The sequence below is a fragment of the Orycteropus afer genome, unplaced genomic scaffold (assembly GCF_000298275.1).
Source record: "Orycteropus afer afer isolate SDZICR_OR568_19922 unplaced genomic scaffold, OryAfe1.0 scaffold00059, whole genome shotgun sequence".
Lineage (NCBI taxonomy): Eukaryota > Metazoa > Chordata > Mammalia > Tubulidentata > Orycteropodidae > Orycteropus > Orycteropus afer.
Window position 1 is genome coordinate 1,688,058 of NW_006921646.1, and position 22,416 is coordinate 1,710,473.

Below are 22,416 nucleotides of genomic sequence, written 5' to 3' on the forward strand. Positions count from 1 at the left end.
TTTTTGTGTACCATCCAGTGGGCCCCAACTCATAGTGACCTCTCCTTGGGTTTCCAAGGCAGTATTAATATGGAAGTAGATTGCCCCATCTTCCTTCCGAGGAGTGGCTGGTGGGTTTGAACCGCCAGCCTTCTGGTTAGCAGTCAAGTGCCTTATGCACTATGCTACCAGAGCTCCTTTAAAGATTGACTAGTCAGGTGCTATTTTAGATAAGGTTGCTTAGAGAGGCCTCTCTGAGGAGGGAAGACAACTGAGTGCACTGAGGACGCTGGCTGAGTGGACATATGGGAAAGAGTTTTCCTGGTGGAGTGAACAGCCAATGCAAAGACCCTGAGGTGGGCTGTGTTTGAGCAGCAGCAAGGAGGCTGGTGTGTCTGCAGCAGAGGCAGTAGGGTGGGGGGAATGAATGGAAGGTCAAGGAGGTCCTGGAGGTGAGGGGGAGGTAGCAGAAAGGGAAGAAGGCACTCTAAATGTCCACCTTTAGCTGGGCTTCTGGATCCTGGGGGGTCTCCCAGAAACGTGAGCAGTGCCAGTCCCTCTGGGTGGCCATGCTCTTTCAACAGGCCAAGCTATGCCCCTCAGCCCCTCTGAACCTCCAGGAGGTGGGTGTTCCACTTATAGCCAAGGAAGGTGAGCCCACAGAGGTCCCACAACCCAGCTGGATGCAGAGCCACACATACCTTGGGCCTCCAAGTGTCCACAGTATCTGGCCTTCTGGGCTGCGCCTGCCAGTGCCTGCCCATGCCACTACAACAACAGAGGCCATCAAAATGCAAGTCTGACGCTCAGCACTGGGAGTTGGAGCCATAGGTCAGACCAGCAACAGCTTACCTCACCTGTATCTCCAGAATATCAATACAGTATGTGTTTATGGGGGAACGAGATTCTAAGACACCTCACTGGGCACAGAACAGGACATCTCCAAGGAGCAAGTCTGAAAGACTCACAGCCTAAGTCCCTCCCTGCCATATCCAGAAAGGCATCTTGTTTCCACCCTTAGAGCCCAGGCCTGAATGTGCCCAGGGATACTGGGTTTGTTCACTCAAGAGGACCAGAGCCAAACTCCTGGGGTGACCCCATGGGGAGGTCCCTACCAGGAGCTGATCTGTGTCCTCCCTGCCACATGCACCAGAGATGGTACAGCTCAGTGCTAGAGAGCCCATCTGCTGGAATCAGCTCCTGCCCTGCTACTTTCCAGCTGTGTGGCCTAAGAGCAGTTACTTAACCTCTCTGAGTTTTGCCATCTGTATAACAGCACTGATAGTGATGCTGATATCTACTTCATAGGGTTGCTTGAAAGCAGAATGAAATAACATGTACAAAGCATGTAAAATAGGTCCACAGGAGGGTTCCACAGATGCTACCTACTAATATCATCCATGATCCCATCTCACCTCCAGGGAGCCCTGGGCTCTGACACCCAACACTTCCACATGACCTTAGGCAGACTCCTTATCATCCCTGAGCTCGGTTTCCCATCTGCGAAATGGCGACACTAATGCAGGTAAAGTGAGGCTCACACAGGACCTTACAGATGTTGAAAGCCTGTGGGAATGTAAAAGTTTATGCTCCATATCTCATCCTGTGAGAGCACCCAGGACAGTGGGTAGGAGGCGCCCGAGGGCACCATCAAGTCTGTGTCGCCCCCTCACCGCCTGTCTCCCTCCGTGGTGATGCACATGTTATCTCTGCAGCCCAGGCGGGGCCTGCTCTGCATGTCTAATCCCAGCCTTGGTTATGCTGCTGCAGAGTGGCTGCGAAGGGCAGGCTCCTTGCCTTTCCCTCCAGCAGCCTCAGCAGAGCAGGGAGGAGGGAGCCCTGGCTGTAGCTCGAAGGTAGGAGTGCATACATGTGTGTGCAGACACACAGCCCTCACAAGCACACACATGCACAGATGGGGAGACACGCACGCAGATGGGGAGACGCAGCACAGACACCTCATACACACAAAAACCTGCACAGGCCCAGACACCCTCCAGCACAGACACACAGACACCCGTACTGAAGCCTGCCAGTCATACCCCACATATGTGCACAAACACACATCTGCCCTGGCCACCTTTGGAACTTGCCTTGCTTCTTTCTCACCATCAGAACAGATATTCCATAAGAACCAGAGGGAAGTCTTGACTCCTATAGTACTGTTTCCAGCCCCATCCTTGGACACCTTGCAGTGTAGTCTCTGGGCCTCCCAGCACTCCTCTGGCCTCTCCAGGAGTGACTAGACACAGGGAGAACTGGGACATGGTCAACTGGATCCCAAATAATAACCCTTTAATGGACATTTCTGAGCTCCCTCTTCCACGTACCAGTAGAACATTAAGACAACTCTATAGGGTTCAGGCTGTTTTATCGTCATTTCATAGATGAAAAAACTGAAGCCCACAGAGGCTGAGTGAATTTCCCAAGATCACACAGCCAGTAGGTGGCAGAGCCAGAGCCCAGGTCTGTCTGATGAGCCTGATTTCATATTCACTCTCTGACGCCTTTGTGACAACTGAGCTAGAGAAGGAGGCAAACATGGAGCAGAAAGGCCCTAGGTCAGACAGCCTTGAGTCCAAGTCCTGGCTCTGATACCGCTCTGTGTGACCCTAAGCAAAACACTTCACCTCTCTGAGCCTCAGTTCCTCCAACTATAAATGGGGACAAAAATACCTACCCCACAGGGTCGTCACCAGAATTAGTGATAGGGCATGGGGGATCCCTGGCACAGAACAAGACTCAGTCCAGGATTGCCTGAGGCATAAACTACACACTTAAATGAATGGGATGGGTGTTGAACAGGCTGGAGAACACAGTGCCAAGGCTTCCTTTAAACCGTATGCCAATGGCCCAGTCAGTATTGGGCGATTCCGGGTGCTTGGTGGGACTGTGTAACTGTATTTGGTAGGCTCTGGGCCCCCTGAGCCATATGAGCTAATGGAGGGCTCTGACCTCCCTGAGCCTCAGAGTCCTAATCTGAAAAGTGGGGTGACAGTACTGCCTGCTGGGTCACTCTGGGGATCTCGTGATGCAGTGATTCTGCTGCCCGCAGCCTCCATTATAGTCACTTGTCAGTCAGGCTGGTCGAGTCATGGTTATTGTGGGTCTGGAACCAAGTTCAATTTTCCTGAACACAACTTGTCACCTCAGTAGACCAGATGCCCCTTAAGGATGGTGTGGTAGTTAAATTTGTACATCAGTTTGGTGGGGTCTAGTTGAGCGGTTGGGCAGCTGGTGGTAGTTATTCCCCATGATGAGACTGGCAATCAACTCCATGGTGGGATCCACCACAAGCAGCTGAGTAGCTGCCTTTGGGGTGTGGTCTGCTTCCTGTATACAAGGAGAAGCCTTGGGAATGGTCTCTAGCTTACAGCACGCTTGGACCCTGCATGTAGCCATGTCATTGTTCAGCACCCTGCCACACTCTGCCGACTTTGGGACTTATAATGGACTTGAATTAGTGGCCTGCTGTGTGGTTTGGTAACATCAGGACTGTGCCATTTTATTTGTCGACCGTGGACTTATTAGCCTCAGCAGCCAGTAGCTGCCTGAGTGAAGAAAAGCCTCTAGCTTCAGTGGGCCCAGAAGCAAGAGGCAGAGCTGAAGCCCAAGGTCGAGGAGCTTTCACACATCCCCTAGAGCCTGGCACTTGGAACTCAGACTTAAAGCCTCCAAATTGTAAGAATAAACTCCTGTTTGTTAAGGCCATCCCATTTGTGGTATATTCCTGTCAGAGCAGTACTAGGGAACCAGAACAGATGGGGAGCCCATGATGTGTCCCCATGGTGCTCAGCATGGGCCTTGCACACATTGCTAGCATACTAGCTCCCACCACCCCCAAGACCCTAACTGACTTCCAACGCTTGAGCCATAAATAGCCCCAGAAGCAACTGCCATCCCTAGTAGCTGTGTGTCAACTTGGCTATGGTTGCCAGGGGTTTGGCTAGCAACTAGACTAGCTGCTGTTCCATGATACAGTTTAATGTAATGTAATGTAATATAACCACCTCCCACAATGGAATTTAAGGTAATATAAGTAATCAACCAGTTGAAAAGGGAGTTTCCTTAAGGTGTGTTCTATTTCAGGCTATAAATGGATATTTTCAACAGAACTCTCTCTCTCTCTCTCTCTCTCTCCCTCTCTCTCTGCACTCTACCCATTGCCTAACACACCGGTCTTGGGATACAAACTTGCAAAAGTCTCCAGTGTGCCAGGCTGACCTTAAAAGCCTCCACAATCCAATAAGCTAATCCCTTGAAGTAAATCTCTCTCCCTCTCCCTCTTTCTTGTATATATCCCATTAATATATCTCACAGAACTTTTGTTGTTGATTCTGACTCATATCCACCCTTTATGACAGAGAAGAAGTGCCTCACAGGGTTTCCAAGGCTGTAATCTTTATAGAAGCAGACTACCACATCTTTCTCCCGCAGAGCACCTGATGGTTCGAGCTGCCGACCTTTCCGTTAGCAGCCCAGTGTTTAACCACTGTGCCACTGGGTCTCCTACAGAACTCTGAGACATTTAATAATGGCCTGGTGAGGTGTTAGGAAGGGCTCCCTACCCAGAGAACAGCACTAGGTTCCAGACCCAGCTTCCCGACATTCTAGCTGTGTGGCCTTCAAACAGTGGCTTCTCCTTTCTGGCCTCAGTTTCCTCATCTATAAAATGGGCAGCATTATGTTCCTGTGCAGGGCCCAGTGCCTGGCCCACAGTAGGATGGCCAAGACTTGCTGGCTGAGGCTTCTGCCATGGCTCAGCGGTGCAGCCCCAGCCTGGCAAGCACGCCCTCCCTCCACCCGCTCCTCAATGCTCCTCTGAGCAACTCACAGATGATTTATACCTCTGAGGATGAATCAATACAATATACGGCCAAAGACATCTTTAATCTTTCGCAGGGATTAGGCTACAAGGTACAGCGGCCTCTTTCTACCGGCCGCTCAATTCTGATTTCAATTTGGCCAGCTGCAGCGTGGCTTTCTCTCTCTTATTTTCACTGCCTAAAGACGTTCCTCCAAATCAAATTTCATTTAGCAGGCAGGGCAAGGAGGCCTAGCTGCTCATACACAGGGGAAGGCCCAGCCAGGGCCTCAGGGGCTGCCACACACTGGCACAGGGGGGCAGAGGAAGGGTCTGGGGCCCTGGGAGGTCTGGCAGGATGGGGAGCCCTCACTGATGGGCGATGGAGCATAGGGGTGAGGGGCAGCCCCTGCAATGGAAGCCCTGGCAGAGTAACTAGTTCTCTTATTTTTCTTGACTGTGAGCTCCTTGTTAAAAATCTTGAGTAGACTTTAGTTTCTCTGACTAGCCAACACCTGAGTAAAACCGAAACCCACTGCCATTGAATTAATTCTGATTCATAGTGACCCAGTAGGACGGAGCAGAACTACCCCATGGGTTTCCAAGGCCACAAATCTTTATAGAAGCAGTCTGCCGTATCTTTCTCCTGCAGAGTGGCTGGTGGATTCAAACTGCTGATCTTATGGTTAGTAGTCAAATGAATGCTTTCACCACTGTACTGTCAGAGCTCCTTTAATACCTGAATACAAAAAAAAAAAAAAAACCTCACTGCCATCAAGTAGATTCCGACTCCTAACAAACCCTCCTTGGGTTTCTAAAGCAGTATCTCTACAAAAGTAGATTGCCCAATCTTCCTTCTGAGGAGTGGCTGATGGGTTTGAACTACCAGCCTTCCGGGTAGCAGTCAAATGCCTTAGGCACTATGCCACCAGAGCTCTCAATACCTGAACAGATGCTTGTCAAGAATTCAGACAATAGAGACATAAGTTCTGCCAAAAAGCAATGCCCTGACCCACCCCAACCCTGCCCCTCTTGCTCAGAGCACTTTAGCATGTGTCCTTTGGTGTGTGTATGCACGTGTGAGTGTGCCATGCCTCCAGCACTTACACGGGGACTGCCCAGTTTGGGTTAACTAGTTAACCAGTTGCCATCAAGTTGATTCTGACCCAGGCGATCCCATGTGTGTCAGAGTAGAACTGTGCTCCCCAGGGTTTTCAATGACTGATTTTTGGGAAGTAGATCACCAGGCCTTTCTTCTAATGCACCTCTGCATGGACTCAAACTTCCAACGCTTCAGATTGCAGCTGAGCCTGTTAACCATTGCACTACCCAGGGACTCCCTTGGATGGGTCTCAGTTAAGACGAGGAGAAGGGATAGAGACAGAATGGGCAAGAATACAAAAGCATTGACTTGGATCTTGGAGCTCGACTATCTAGGTTCCAATCCCTTCTCACCCCTAACTTGCTATGTGACCTGATGCCAGTTATTTGGCCTCAGTTTCCTCCTCTGTAAAATGGGCATAGAGCAATGCCTACCTCAGAGGATCAGGAGGATCACATGGGACAATGGGTACAAGAAGCTGGGCATGATGGAGACACAGAGGGAGGGCTGTGTAAGTTCTTCTCTGTCCTATAGACTTGCTATCAGTCAGAACTGACTCGACAGCAATCGGTTTTTTGTAAGTACCTAAGACATTTGACTGCTAACCAGAAGGCTGGCGGTTCAAAGCCACCAGCCACTCCTCGGAAGGAAGATGGGGCAATCTATTTCCATAGAGATACCGCCTTGGAAACCCAAGGAGGGGTTGCTATGAGTTGGATCCTACTTGAAGGCAATGCGTGCAAGGATAAGTACTGTTAGTACCTTAAGGCAGGAACTGAACATAACTGGACTCCTGGATTCTGGACCCTCTGTCTCTTCCTCTTTCCAGTACCTTTGTGCCCAAATCCTGCAGTGACTGCTCCTTAAACAGAAAAGGCAGCGGGCTTGTTTGGGGAAATATCCAAGCCACTGAGGAAAGGAACTAGCAGAGCAGGGCGGGTGGTGCTAGCCTGGACAGAGTCTTGTGTCTCAGCTCTGAGCACAAGGACAGGACATGTGGGCAGCCAGATAGAGGGGGCCTGTAGCACTACAGTCTGACACTGTCACCTGAGGCCCCAGGGTGCTGAGCCCTCACTTCCCTGAGGGTGGGGAGCAGGGTCCCATTCACTCCTGCTTTCCTCTGCCTGGACCTGACTGCTGGGGCAGGGAGTGGCCTGGAGCCAGCACCAGTGTCAGTTGCCCCACTTCCTACCTCCCCACCACCCCCCTCCACCCGGATGCAGGAACCCAAGTAGCTTCAGCTGTACAATTAAAGGGGCTTATTGGAGATTTATAGCAGGATTATGCCCGCAGGGTGTTACCAAGCCAGCCTCTGGACACTATGTGGTCCTCAGGAAAAGCAATTAGAATCCTGGGGCTATGCAGGTATAAATATACAGACGCCATCCACCCAAGGTCGAGGGCGTCTCTGTGAGGTATTTAGAGACAGGGCTTTGGGAGAGGCCAGGAAAGGGGCAGAGGGGCCCTCTCTGCAGGGAGGTAGGCCTGCCAGGAGGGGAAGGGCTTCCCTGCCTCCCCTGATACCCACGTCAGGGGCCCCAAAGAAGCCACAGACGCCATCCCTCTGTCCCATGACACAGACCTCAGGGAACCCTCTCCTCTTGACAACTTCAGTCCCCCCAGATGGAGGTGCCCCACCCAAGGGCCTTCCTGCTGCCCCCACCATGACCCCGAGGCCTGCCCTTCTGCCTTCACCATCACCATCAAAACTGAACCCCTCAGTGGCCCAGGCTCCAGGGCCCTGCTAAGTGGCTGGGCTGTTGCCTGCTAAGATTTGAACCCTTGTTATCTGTTATCTGAGTTAGCCTCTTATCACTTGGATGATACTTAAAAGCTTTATCAGGAGATTCTGATGACAGCAATTTAAGGTAATGCAGTGAGTGAGCTTAATGGAGGAATACTGGGCATTGTGGTAACTGGGGGAGACCTCAGGATAGCAAATGGTTTCCTCAGGGTTCCTCAGATCCCACCCTGCAGGGTGCACCTACTTCCCAGAAGGCCAGACCTGCTCAGCCCCACCCTGCTGAAGAAATAATCTCACCCCCACAGGCAGCTTCATTTTAGAGTCTCCAAAGCCCCAATCCTTCAACGAACCCTTGCCCCACAACCTTAGCCCCCAGAAACTGCCTGGCTGCCTGCCTATCTTCTGGGTCCCAGAGGCTCCCTTAGACAAGACCACCTCCATCCCACCCTCCCCTTCCCCTCTGTCCATGAGAACAGCAGCCATTCCACTCACTCCAACATCCGGAACATGGACAGTCCATTCATTGGCACAGCCATGCAGAATCTGCAAAAGTCATTTCCATCTACCACCCACAGGAGGCACCCCACCACTCTAAGAGGCCAGGTTTCCAGTGCCCAGAGGTCAAGAAGGGAAATGGCCCTGAGGCAGGCAGCATCCACTTCAGAGTCCAGCGGTGGTTCTTGGACAGGGCTCAGTCCACTGGGTTATGAAACAAACCTTATCAGGGACATCTCCCCCCTACCCCCAAGCACAACCCCACAGACAGGGCACCTGACTCACCATCCTCGCGGGACTTCTGGATGAAGGCCTCCACACCACTCTCGCCATAGCTGCCCTCCGAGGCCAGCGTGGACACGTAGTTCCACTTGAGGGCGCGGACGATGTCCACCATGGCCTGGGCCTGGTACGTGTCCGAGGGCACCACGCGGGAGAAGAAGTCGTAGCGGCTGTTGTCACTCAGGTCAGGGGCTGTGGAGGCGTAGCTGATCTGGGGGATCTGGGGGGCGAGAGGGGCTGCTGATGCGGGTGGGCTGGCACCCCACATTGTGCACAGCTGGGCAGCCTGCTGGGCCAGCACTATGCCTGCATGTGAACCTCCCTCCGGTTCCCAAGCTTTGGGACCAGCCCAGCCCTCCCCACTGGCACTGCCTCCTCTCCCAATTGATAAGGAGGAAAGTACAACCAGAGAGGTTGGGCAGGTAGCCTGAAGCTGCTCAGCCAGGCTCCCCACTAAGCTCCCCCTGGGGATCCTGTCCGCCCCCATGCCCACCCTGTGCCCAGCAGAGTGAGGTTGGCATCAGGCTAAGAAGTGATTACACATCAGCACCAAGAACTCCTCCTCTAGAAAGTCTCCCAGCAGACCTGACTTTCCCTGGGTCCTCCGACTCACCAACAACACACACACACACACACACACATATACACACAGCATCACAAGGGTCACACACACACAACACACTCCAGGAGCTTCTGAATGTCTCCATTTACATAAAATGTTAGAAGCTCCCAGCTCAGGAAAAATCCCCAAGTGGATAGGATGGTTCACACTGGGACTAGGATAGGAACAGAGTTGTGGATGTCCAGAGGGAAACTGAGGGGTCATGTGGTCCATCCCCAACCCCAGGCACCCATTCTTGTCACAACAGACCCTGTCCCCACAGCTCCCTCTGAGCTCAGGCTCTTTCCTTCTTTCTAGCTCGGATGAGACAGAGACCAGGTTTCAGCTGCCCACGCTACCCCCACAGGCGGAATCCAAAGAGGCCAGAGTGAGCAAAGTCACTAGGAACCTCCTTCTCTCCTCAGCCTGGAGAGACAGGGCCCAGAGAGGCAGGAACAGACCCCAGGCCTCATGCTCCCCGCTCCAGGCAGAGGTGAGGCTTAAGCTGCCCCTGCTTTCTGTAGCTGAGACTCAAGGAACCCCAAAGGACATGGCGGGCAGCATGGACCTTCCTGTGCCTTCTCCTACCAGTCCATGCTCCCACATTCCTGGTGCTCCCAGCCCCTCTCACCTCCCCTTCACATGCTGTCCCATCCATGCTTCCCAGACCCTCATCCACTGCTCTCCTGGGGCTCATCAGTGTCTATGCCCCCTTTTCCCTTCCTTGGCCCACATCAAAACCTACGACTTCCTGTGAGTCCATCCCTCTGCCCTGATCTCAGCTGTCCACTGTGACACATATTGACCTGGGCTGATATAGAATCTAAGACTTTATCCTCCTACAGAATCACTAAGATTCTGGCCAAGAAACTCCTGGCTGGAATTCAGGCCCTGTAACAACTGAGGGTAGGGAAGGTTTCAGTGGGCAGGAGGATGAGAAAGGTGCCCCCCACACAAGTGGCTGCCCACATGGCCAAATGCTACCCCCAGAGACCACCTCCCAGACCAGATAATTCACCTCCTTGGGATGGAAGAACAGAGATTTTGCTAACCTAGCAACCCCACCTCAATAACCAACCATTCAATTCCATTCATTTCAACTAAGACTTTTCTGAGCACCTATTGTGTCCTAAATGCTGGGGACAGAGAAGCGAGTAAAACACACAAGGTCCTTGTCCTCACAGAGGTTCCATTCTGGTGGGAGAAGAGGAACACAAGCAAGTCAACACACAAGTAAACAACCAGGATGGTTTCCAATAGCAATGGGTGTCATAAAACAGGGTAAGAGAACAGGGGTGGCTGGGTCGACAGGTAGCAAGGTCTGGAACGGTGCCATCTGAACAGATCAGCATAAGCAAGGTTGGGGAAAAGGCGAGTGAACTTGGAACATGGTTGATGTGTTCATGGCAGAGCCAGGAGTCCAGTGTGGCTGGAGTGGACCAGGAGGGGAGCAGCAGGAAATGCAGTCAGCACCCAGTAGGTCTCATAGCTATTAAATAAGGGGGTTATTTAAAAGAATAATAGACTTATGACAAAACTGGTTAACAATAGGAGATCACGAAAATAAGCAAAATAGAAATTTTAAAAAGATACATAACAACAGATGTTATAAAAATGTTTAAAATACCAAGAAGGTATTTGTGAAAAGTTGTTGTTAAGAGCCATCGAGTCAGTTCTGATTCATAGCGATCCTACGTACAACAGAATGAAACACTGAAAAGTTACATGCTGACAAATATGAAAACCTGGTCAAATTATTTTTAAAGTATTAAAAATTCAAAATTGAGACTCAAAATTGGGACAGGAAAAAATATAAGCCCATTTCATTCATGAAATAAATATGTGAATAGAAAAATTCTAAATAAACATAAGCTGAATTTAAAAATAAAGAAAGGGAGAAATAAAGAAAGGGAAGCTTGAGTATAGGAAATCGCCCTCCTTCTTCCAAAGGGAGCAATTCCAGGGCAGTAGGGGCTCACCTTCCACTGAGGATGCCCGTTGCCAACTGCTCAGCAATCCTGTGAGGCCCTCCCCTACAGGGCTACAGCTGGCCAATCATTGCCTCCCATTGGAACTGGCCTTTCCCAGGCTCCAGTCACTGGGACCTTTGAGGAGTAGGTAGGGGAAAACAGTTGACTGGGTTTTTGGATTTCCAGGACACCCTCAAGTTGTTAAGGCTCTTACGGCCTTTATAAAATGGCATGCACATTGTTCACTGCGGCACCTTTTGAACAAGCAAAACTTTGGAAACAAACTATAGTGAAACCTGTGAGAGCTGGAACTTGATGGGACTGCCTTATTTTTCTGGGTCTCGCAAGTTTTCCATCTTTGACAGGGTGTAGTCTTACCACTTTTCTATCACTTTTTATTAGTGGAAAATATTTGAGTTGTCCTTCTCTGACAGGCTTCTGCCTTACACAGCTTCCGCCTTTCGCAAGTTTTACTGTTCAAGTCCATAAAGAGGGGATTGGTTAAAGAAGTTATGGCCACACAAGGAATACTAGGCAGCTCTGAAAAAGAACAAAGCAGCTTTCAGTGAACTGCTCTCAGTGACTCTCCAAGACCAAGTAAGGCAGAAACAACAGCAACAAAGAAGGAAGGTGTAGATCTTGGGGAGACCAGCAAGGCTGTAGCATGAAAGGGCGTAATACAGTAAAACCTTCAAAAGCCAGAACCCGTGTAAAGCAGAAACCTGTCAGAGAAGGAAAACTCAAATATCTTCCATTAACAAAGAGAAAGTGAAAAGTGGTAAGATTGCACTCTTTCAAAGGCAGAAAACTTGCAAGACTCAGAAAAACAAGGCAGTCCTGTTTGTATATGCATAGACTATCTCAGAAAGGTTATACCTGAAAGAGGGTCCAGAACCCCTTTAACCCACAGCCAGCCCAGCCTGACAGAGCCTCTGTTAGCAGCCTTCAGATCTAGGCCCACTTCCAGATGTGGGGCCCAGGTGCGCTGCCCCCTACTCCCTGCCCCGTGCCAAGCACCCTCATTCCCACAGAGTGTGCAAGGGCCAAGAAGTTTCTGCAGGGCATGCATGTCAGCCTGCAGGGAAGCTGCTGCCCAGTGCCCTGATTCCAGGAGCCCAGGAAGGGCCTCTGCTCTGCCCCCAACAATTCCTAGGACCCTGGATCAGGGACCTAGTCCTGAGATGGGAACTAGGGTAGGCCTCTAACAGGCTCCTGAACCGGGTTCAGGGGATAAATCAGCATCATCCTACAAGTCCCACCTGACAGCAGCTCCGACCCCAACTCCTCAGTCTCCCTTCTCAGCTCTAGGTCCTCCTATGTTTCCAGGGGGCGGGGAAGATTGATTTCAAGCAGACATTCACGAGCTAGCTAGACTAAAATAACCCACTGCCAAGTCGATTCTGAATCATAGCGACCCCTTTGAGTTTGCAAGGTGGTAAATCTTTACAGAAGTAGATTGCCTACTCTTCCTTAGGGCGACTGGTGGGTTTGAACCACCAACCTTCTGGTTAGCAGTCAAATGCCTTAGGCACTAAATCACCAGAGCTCCTTAAGAGCTAGACTGCTCGGAACCAAATCTCAGCTTCACTACTTGCCGGCTGGGAACTCTTGGCAAGTCTCTTCACCTCTCTAGGCCTCAGTTTCCTCAGCTACCAAATTACATTACAATAAAGCTGTGAGGATCACATGAGGGAATTTGTGTGGCACACTCAGAGCAGCACCTAGAGGTAGTAAGCACTCCAGCTGTGTGCATTGTTTCCACTCTAAGCTTTCTCTCGGCAGCTCTCATCTCTGCTTGCCTCTTGCTCTGCTCAGCCTGTTCTCCCCTCTAGGACTCATCCTCTCGGCCTCCACACCTCACCCCAAGCTCTCTCTACACGTGCTGCCACTATTGTCCCTGTGCTTCGTGTGGACGCCTCCTCAGAATGCTAACAGGTTCTCCAGGCTCTCCTCCCTCCCTGCGCCCCCAGCCTGGTGTTGGGGGTAGGGCACAGACTCGCACAGGGATGCCTGCCTTCAGCACAGCAGAGGCTATGTCTGCATCTAAGCAGGTGACTGTGACAGCCTGGCCCAAGTGGGGCTCTGACGTTTCCTGACCTCTCACTGTCTCAGTGGCCCAACAGGAGCAGGAGGGGGACGCTCGATTAACATTCTCCTCAGAGAACCTTCCTCTCCTCTCACAATATCAGTGGCGAGAGAGGAAGGAGGCAACAGTGCCCACACCAATGCCAGCTCCTCCGTGTCTGCCTCCCTTCTTTCCTCCCTCCCCTCCTTCTATCACCCAACAGACTGGGCAGTTATTCTGTTTTACGGAGTCACACCCTCATGGGCCTGCAGTCATTGAGGAACCCAGATTTCAGCAGCACCTAATCAACCCCGGGTGCCCAATTCTAGGCCCTTCTATCTGTCTTTTTCTCTATTCCTCTCTGCCAGTCTCCACCTGCCCACAGAGCCCATGACCTCACCTTCCCACATTCAAATCCTTCCTGTGAATCAAGAATCAGCTCAGTAGAAATTGTTGAATTGGTATATGTTTTGCTATGCATATTTCCACACACAAAAAAAAGTAGCTCAAATGTAGCCTCCTCCAGGCAGCCCTCCCTGAACTCTTGGCATCAGAGAGCCCACTCAGACCTCTCACAACACCAGGCTGCTCTAGAGGCACTGGGCACATGCTCTTAGGTATTATGATTCTCAGTCTACTTGTCAAGTTACCAGGCACTCTAAGACCTCTCCTTTGTGCTAGGCAAGCCCACATGGGGAGATGCAAAGAAGAAATGTACTCATTCTACATGCCAACACTAGTCAACACTCACAGCTTGCTAAGACAAAGCAACAGAAAATACTCTTGGGAAATACTCTGGTCTGGTTGGGCCACCTGGGCAGGGGACAGGTTGTACACCTCTGAGTAACACACACTGCATCTGGGTCTAGCACTCAGTAGGGCCTCATACTTAACAGAAACAGTGAGTGATAGGAGGCAATGAGTGCCTGAATAACTTAATCTCCTCTCTCTCTGACTTCTGCAGTGACAAGGAGGGCCATGCCACGTGGGAAAGACAAAAGCTGTTTCTGCACTTGAGCAACAATGAAGACAGATGCCAAGTGAGTCTGTATGTGAGTGTGTACGTGTGTGTGGGCACATGCTCCAGCATGTGCACATGTGTGCACAGCACATTCATTCATTTGTTCCTCCTGCAAATGGTTACTGAGCATAGGCAGCTGGCAGGCATGGTCTGACTGCTGGGAGGAGACCAGAGTCCACCCCTGCCCTCACGGGGCTCCCAATCTAGACTGAGGCAGGGAGTGGAGAAGTGAATAGTATGATACAGAGTGTGCTAGATGGAGATAAGGATCCAGCAGAAAAGAAGAAAAGAGAGGTGCATGAATGTGAGAGAGGGGGCCCAAGGAGGCCTCTGTGACAGGACAGTGTTTGAGTGAAGACCCCAAGGAGTGGAGGGAGGGAGCCCCACACATGTTTAGGTAAGAGAGACCATTTCAGGGGCAGAAGTAGCCAATGCAAAAGTACACAGGCATATGTGTACATGCATGTGTTTGCTTGTGTGAGATGTGTATGAATGTGTGGGCATGTACACAGGTGTGTGTACTACATGGGCATGTGTAAGCATATACACACATTGTGTGAATATGCACGTGCATACTATGGTGGGCATCGTGTGCACAGCATAGGTGTTAGCATATGTATGTATGTGTGTGAGCATGTGATGCAAGTGTGCATTGTGTACATGTAGGCATGCATGTGCATGAGTATGGGCTATGTGCATGTAGGCATGTAGGGGAGGTATGTGCCCACGTGCACACACTTGTGTATCTCAAGCCTGAATCTGTTCAGCTGCCCTGGGCCTAGCCAGTAACCCCTACATGCCAGAATCGGGCATGCTGACACTGGCTGGCACACAGGAAATGCCCACTGACTCCCAGACCAGCAGAATCTGCGGACCCCCCAGGAGTGGCCCGTCCACACCTATCCAGAGAAGGGAGGGAAGGTTAGAAGGAAGAGGACCTGCTTAGCATCTCAGAGCCCACCCAGGGCACAGCCCCCATGAAGGCTGGCTTCATTCAGGCTTCTGAGAGCAGCTGGGAATCAAACCACCACCCTGATCTCCACAAGAAGCCTGGAGTACCCCAAGCCATGTGCCCAGATGTCCAGTGCCATAGTCATGGACACTTCAAGGGCCACCAACAGAAACCACAATCCTCTTCCTGTAAGCTTTAGTGTTTAAAACACCTTCCCTTCAAAGGATCAAATCTGCCTGGATAGAGTGGGAGGAAAAACATGGAACAAAATCCAAAAACTCAATAAGGATCAGAATTACCGGGTCGGATGGAGTCTGGTGAGACCCCCAATACTATGGCACTGGAATACATTCTGTACCTGGAATAAAACTCACTCCCAGGGGCTCTCAGCCCAATAGTAAACAAGATGTACATGCAGACCATTTAACCCACCCAGGATGACTCACCCACATCTCTATGGAAATACATCCCTTGAAGCAATAGACCACTGGGCACCAGATGGGCAACATTCACAAGGAGGTAATGAAGGACAAACAGGAGTGCATAACTATGAGGGGCACAGGGGGAGGGTTACTGGGCTAGGAGGGGAGGAGACTAGGTTAGGGTTGGGCATGGTAAATAGGGAGTGAAACTAAATGTACGTTTAACGTTGAATGTAAAACAAACTCTTAAAACAAACAACAACAACAACAAAAAGCACCCCCTTCCATCTTCCTCCTAACTCTCAGCACAGCTCAGCAGCTTCCAACACAGACTCTGGAATAAGCCTGCCCGAGGCTGTGCAATCAGCTCTGCTATCACAGTGTGTCTGTGGGCAAGCAAGTGGCCTCTCTGAGCCTCTGTTTCCTCCTCTATAGAAGAGTTACAATAACACCAGAGAGAACTGTTATTGGTAAGTACAGACAAAGTGCTTGCAACAAAATCTGGCACATGGGGGCCTTAGAGATTATTATTAGTGAGGGAGGAGATCAAGGACCATTGTGCCCATTTTGCAGGTGAGGAAAATGAGGCTCAGAGAGATCAAAGTGCCCTCTGAGTCTCACAGATCCAGGAGATATCAGAAGCAAGACGCAGGCAGAGCTGCTCTGCCTCCCTGTCCACCATCCGCCCCCATATGCAGCGGCTCCTCCAGTCCTGGCCCCCTGCCCTGCACCACCCTCCCTGATGACTGTGTTCTTTCTGTTCAATCCACAGGCCAGACCACAGCAGCCACAGATTGAGGCCGGAATCCTGCAGCCGCCGCTGGCTGCCAGCCCAGCCCAGACCAGAGCCCAGGCAGACGTCAGGACCCTGCCCAGCAGGTCACAGCCCCAGGGAGCTGGGGACCCTGCATGGGACCAGCGCAGGCCCCAGGGGTTGGCTGCCTGCTCTTGCCCTTCTGATCCTGGCTGCTCCAGGCCTTCAGCTGCCTGGTTCTCAGCATCAGCTGTTTTCTTCACAGATAAAAGGCAGTGATGCTTTTAGGTACATGAAAGCAGTGGCGGTGGCAGGCAGGAATGTGGTTCAGAGAAAGCAGGCGAGACAAGACGGGGAGATGGCCAGCTTTCCAAAGGCCTTGCTTGTGCAGTCAGGAAAGAAAAATAGCCAAGAGGCATTGCCCCCCATTTGACACCCCTCACCACCCTGAGCCTCATACCCTCTCCCAGGGAGCCCATACTGCAGAAAGATATGTCCAGAAGGAGCAAGAAGTGCTATCATCTATGGCCTGCCAGCCCCTCTCCCACCCTCTCTGGGGCCAGGTCATTCCCTAAGCCTCAGGGGGTGTGGGGTGGACAGATGTGCACCTCATGAGATGGGGCACACAGCAGACGCCCTGCCACCCTTTGCTGAGCATCACTCTCTGCCAGGTGCTGAGGACACAGGTTTAAATAAACCACCTTCAGAGAACTCAGTGAGTGGGTAGCCAAACTTGTAACCCACTAGAACACTAAGGAAGCATAGACGAGAGGAAAGGGAGGGCAGCCAAAGGGATATCTACACTTGCCGAGATGAGAAGTGAATAGGAAGGGTACGTGCTGGGGGCCAGGCTGGACTGGCAACAGAGTTCCAATCACAAGGGGCCTCTCAGAGCTCCTAGGGAGGTGAGGTTTTCCAGGGATCCCTGGAATCCATGGAGAGATTCAAAGAAGGACACAGGTGATCAGAATGGTCACTCAGCCTGCAGGGGGAAAGGAACTGGAGAGCAACCCTGGTGACCAGTGAGAAGGCAGCTCAGATTGCGGTGCCTGAACCAGGACAAGGGACTTAGAGGTAAAGGAGAGGGGGATCCAGGAGACACTTGAGGGGAGACCCAGCATTTACAGATCAATGATACATGGGGGTTAGGAAAAAGGACAATCTAAGTGACTCCAGGTTTGGGCCTTGGCCAGAGCAAGGGCAGTGTAGACAGAGACTGAGATGGGGCACAGGAGAAGGACAAGGCTGGACAGGGGGAGATGAGATGCATGGTTTCTCAGAGGGAATCTGAGGTGCCAGGGGGCACCAGCAGGTGTGTCCTGGTAGCAGGTGGATCCACAGGTCTGGAGCTGGGGAGGTTGGGAGGCCATGGTGCCTCAAGAGCTGTTGACCACTGACACTGTGGGCGGCATGGATGGCACCGCCCAGGAGACTCAGGAAGGGAGGGCAAAAAAGGTCAGGAATGAAGCCCTGGAAACCACTCCATGGAAAGGGTGGGCAGAGGGGAGGAGCCAGGGAAAAAGTCAAAGGGAGCAGCCTATGGGGAGGAGAACCAGGAAGACAGAGATAGAAAAGCAGCAGGGAGTGATGCTTGGGGGAGGGGGTTGCTACGGCTGGGACTCAGGGTGTTGAGGAATTCCCAGGGGACCTCATGGGAGAGCTCTGGGGAGAAGTCAGACTTTTGGGAGCTGAGAAGAGAATGGAAGCCTGACAGAGAGGAATGAGAGTATAGATCAACTCTTCTGAAAGCTTGGAAAGGAGAAGAGGGTGGTACACAGAGGGAAATGCAGGGGCAATCTAAGTGGATGGGAAGGGGACAATCAGAGATGGGGATGCAGCAGAGGAGGGGGTGCAAGAGACAAGAAAGAGGAGCAACAGGATGGTTCCAGCACATGGTAGGGGCATCGACAGCCACTGGCCCCACTCTGACAGGTCCATCTCTGACATGGACTGTGGGGGTCAAGCACAGAGACAAGAGTGACCCATATGACTCAGGAGAGCCCCAAGGTGGCCTCACATGCCCACACCTCTTATGAAGCTACCAATCCCCACTGACAAAAGGACAGGGAAGTGGGACCCCTAGGCTTGGGGTAATGGGGGAAACACCTTGGGCAAGGGACTGAGCTAGCATATCTGGGTGGTCTTTGGAAGAGTCTTATCCAACAACCTCAAGCCTTGAGGGGAAGGGCTGGGATAGGCACCAAATAAGGGCTGGGATAGGGGACTGTCCACCTCTTGTCCCCGGGACCTCCTCCAGGGCCACACACTGGAGGTCTTTCCCCTTCAACAGTTGCCTCCTCCTATACACACTGGGCCATTTTGGGGGCACTGGCCACTTCCCCTCAGAACCCCTGGGGATTCAAATAAGGCCACCTGGGCAGCCCTCTTCAGGACCATCCTCATTAATCAGATCATACTACTCTGCTCTTCAGGCACAGACCAGCCGGCCGCCTCCTGGCCCCAAGCATCTAGTCACTCTCAGGTCTGGCCTGACACCCCTGTCTGGCCCTGGGCCAGTGGTCTCTCCCTAGTGGAATCCATTCATCTGCCCCAGGCCCACCCTGAGCCCTGACTCACCTTCTTCCTGGGAATTGAGCTGGCTGGTCCCATTGCCCAAGGGCACTCAGCCCCCCCTATTCTGCTCTGCCCCAGGCCTGGGGACTGAGTCCCCTCAGCCTACCTCCAGGACCTCCTCTGTCCCTTAACCTGTGCCCTTCATTAAGCTGACCCCTTCCTCTCTTTCCTTGGAAGGTTGGGCCATCTACTTCTGCAGTGATACCATCTCAGAAACCCAAGGAGGAGTTGCTATGAGTCGGATCCGACTCTACGGCATTGAGTTTTGTTTTCCTCTCTTTCATATGCCTTAATGTCTTTCATCTTACAATACCCTATGAAGTATCTGCAGGTGGAGGGGAGGCCAGGCATCACCTCCTATCTCTGGCCTCCCTTAAACTCCAATAATTCAGGCTGCAAAGTTCTCTTCAGGCTCTTATTCTCCCTACATTCCCAAAACTGAGGAACAGAGAGAGTAAGCAAGTTGCTCAAGGTCACACAGCTGGTGAGTGGCTGAGCAAGGATTTGAACCCAGTAGGAGTATCATCTAAAAGCTGTCTCTCTCCTACACAGATGGGTCTGCACATCCATGTACCTGCACATACACACACATGCACACATAGAATCTGATAATGATACCAGCAGCCCTTAGTGACCAAGAGGGGTCATCCACATCTCCTCAGCAGGATCCTCTGGGCAGCAGTGGGTAGAGTTAGCCCTACTTCCTCTCATGCATGCTCCATCTCTACTACTGGCTGTCACATCACGGGCTGAAATGGCCCATCTGTCTCCAACACAAAGGATCAGGCAGGGGTGGGGGCCAGGGGCCCCAGAGGGTTGTATAAATGGCTCTGCTTTGAGCAACAGCTAATTTCTAAACATAATTATTAATTTCATGCTTATCGTATGCAAACCTCTGTCTCCCAGACGAGATGAAATTGATTTAATTAGAAATTCCATCATCAAGGTTTTTGGATCCGAGCTTTTAATTAGGATCACCAACCCCACCCGAGCCTGCCAGGAATAGGCTTATAGCCACTGACTTCTCTCCTCAAGGCCAGAGGGACACCCTGGCCATATGGCCACCTCCACCACTGCCAGCACTCCACAGGCCCGCCCAGGGCCCCTGGCCAGGACCCCTATTGGTCTCCATAGCATGGTCCCTCAGTCACAAGTGGCCTCTTTTCCTCCTGACACCATGATGGGGAAATTGCTGGGGAAGAGCTCACACCACTTTGCAACCTGAAGTACTGGAGTTTAAGGGAGGCTGGTGATAGGAGGTGATACCTGGTCTCTCCTCTGCCTGCAAAATCCACATAGCAAGGCTTCCTTTGGGAGTCCCTCCCAGGTGCTAATAAAATGCCCTTTATAGCTCCACTCAGGGAGTCTGTAAAAACCACCAACACCACTTGGCATTTCACAAAGTATTTTCTTTGCACATATTACCTCCGATCTCACCTTTCACCACTCCCGCCTCAATCACTCAGCTCTTTGCCGTACCTTGAGCATGTAAGGCTCAATCCTGCCTCAGGGCTTTGCACTGGCTGTTCCTTCTACATAAATGTTCTTCCCCTGACAGGCGCGTGGTTGCATGTGGTTCACTCCCTCACTTCTTTCAAATCTTTGCTCAAAGTGTACCTTCTCAGGGAAGCCTTCCCTGACCACCCGATTGAAAAGCAATTCTACTTCCCTTCCCTGCACCCTCTCCGCCTTCTAACACACTCTATATTTACTTATTTATTTCATTTCTGCCCATCTCCCCTTCAAACATCAGCTCCCTGAGTGCAGGAACTTTGTTTCATTCCCACCAGGTCTCCAGGCACCTAACACAGTACTCGGTACAGAGCAAGTGTTCAGTGAATGAAGGGAGCACCTCACTCTCTCCTCGTGACCAGCCTGCCGACAAGCTCTGCAGTGCTATGAGCACCTCGGACAGGTAAGAAAACCAAGCCTCAAAGCCTTTCCAAGACCACAGAACTGTTAAGTAGCAGAGTTTCAATACTCTCATGGTCTGACACTTCACCTTGGCCAGCCAGATCACACTGCTCTGCGAGTAAGGGGACACCCTACAGTGCCACTCTAGCACATGGAAAATGCTCTAGGTCTCCTTCCTCCCTGGCCAGGCCCAAGCGTCCACAGGACCCTCCCTCTGGTGTCCCTCACCTATGGAGTATGCCATGCCCTGTCCTTTCTATGTGATACCAACAGCCTAGAAGGTCATTCTTGGGGACCACACCCTGTCCCTTTCTCTATCTCCCCCTCCCCAAGGCTGCCCCATCACTTATCAGGCAGCCAAGCAGATACTTGGATTAATTTCCAGACCTCTTCTGAATTATGTTTTCCAGAAAAGAACCAGACAGATGCAGGCAACAGCACTTTCAACAAATATTTCCCCAGAAAGTGCTTTATTCAGTCCCTTGTCTCACCCTTTTAAGCATTATATGTTTTCTTAGGAGCCCAAGAAAAAAGGGGGGAACCGATAAGGCATGGAGCCTGGAGAAGAATAGAGGGTGCGGAAAGAGGAGCCTCAGCAGCACTGACAAAGGAGACTGGGTTCTGATGCAAGCTCAGAGGAATTACCGCAGATAAGAGCGCCCTGGAGAGTGGAGGGGAGCCGGTGGGCGGGGAAGCAGGCGCGTGCAGGGGCGAGCGCAAACAAGATCCTCAAATCAGCACTTGTCCTATTTCATAAGCGAAATGTAGATCAATAAATTACACTCACTTTTGCAGGTTTTACATGCTGACTCCATAACCTTGTCAAGAATGATGTATGTGGGGGGAGGCAGGGGAGGGCAGGAGGAGCCCGAAGGGCTGGGAAGGAAGAGCCAGGGCCCTGGGAGAACCACGCAGGGCCACAGCACCTGTGACCCCTTTTCCAAGAGGACTCAGAGCCCAAGTCACCAGAGGTAAGATGCAGCCTCTCACATCCTTTGCCCACCGCCTCGCTGCCAACCTTGGGCAAGTTACCTTTCCTGTGAGCCTTAGTCTCTCATCTACCAAGCAAGCACCACAGTGATAATTTGAGGGTCACATGGGAGAACGGATGTTAAAGAAGCTTGAAAAGAAGAAGCAAAAGTCCAAAATATTAAGAATCATTATTACACATTTTTAAGGAGCTCTAGTGGCATAGCGGATAGGGTATTTGGCCACTAACAGGGTTGGCAGTTCAAATCCACCAGCTGCTCTGCAGGAGGAAGATGAGGCAATCTACTTCCATAAAGATACAGCCTTGGAACAGGTATATGCACACCAATGTTCATCACAACACTATTCACAATACCAAAAACATGGAAACAACCTAGGTGCCCATCAACAGAAGAATGGATAACCAAACTATGGTACATACACACACTGGAACGCTATGCAACACTAAAGAATAATGTAGAATCTGCAAAACACCACAAAATAACATAAAGTACTGTGTTATCAGTGATGCCAAACGTTGATACATGGGTGGATAGATGGGTGGACAGGCTGAACTATTAGGTATGGCTATGCAGGGGGGAGTGTGCCCACGACCATGTATAAGGTTGGCGGACAATATTCCTACAAATGTGTCTGTATGTTCTGTAAGAATTTCCAGGTATATAGTAAAGCTGACAAGGGACAAAGTTGTAGTCACTTCTTGGCCACAGCTAGCTACCCAGAGGGAGTGAGTAGTTGGACCTGTGG

The 22,416-nt window shown here is 51.3% G+C and overlaps 1 protein-coding gene across 1 annotated transcript in view; it reads right to left on the reverse strand.

Moving 5' to 3' along the window:
- The window catches only part of GRM4 (glutamate metabotropic receptor 4), a 141,791-nt gene that overhangs the window by 82,106 nt on the left and 37,269 nt on the right, over positions 1 to 22,416 (reverse strand). Inside the window, exon 2 of the mRNA XM_007939344.2 lies at positions 8,410 to 8,626. Within this exon, the coding sequence (XP_007937535.1) occupies positions 8,410 to 8,626 (217 nt within the window). The remainder of the gene's footprint in view (positions 1 to 8,409; positions 8,627 to 22,416) is intronic.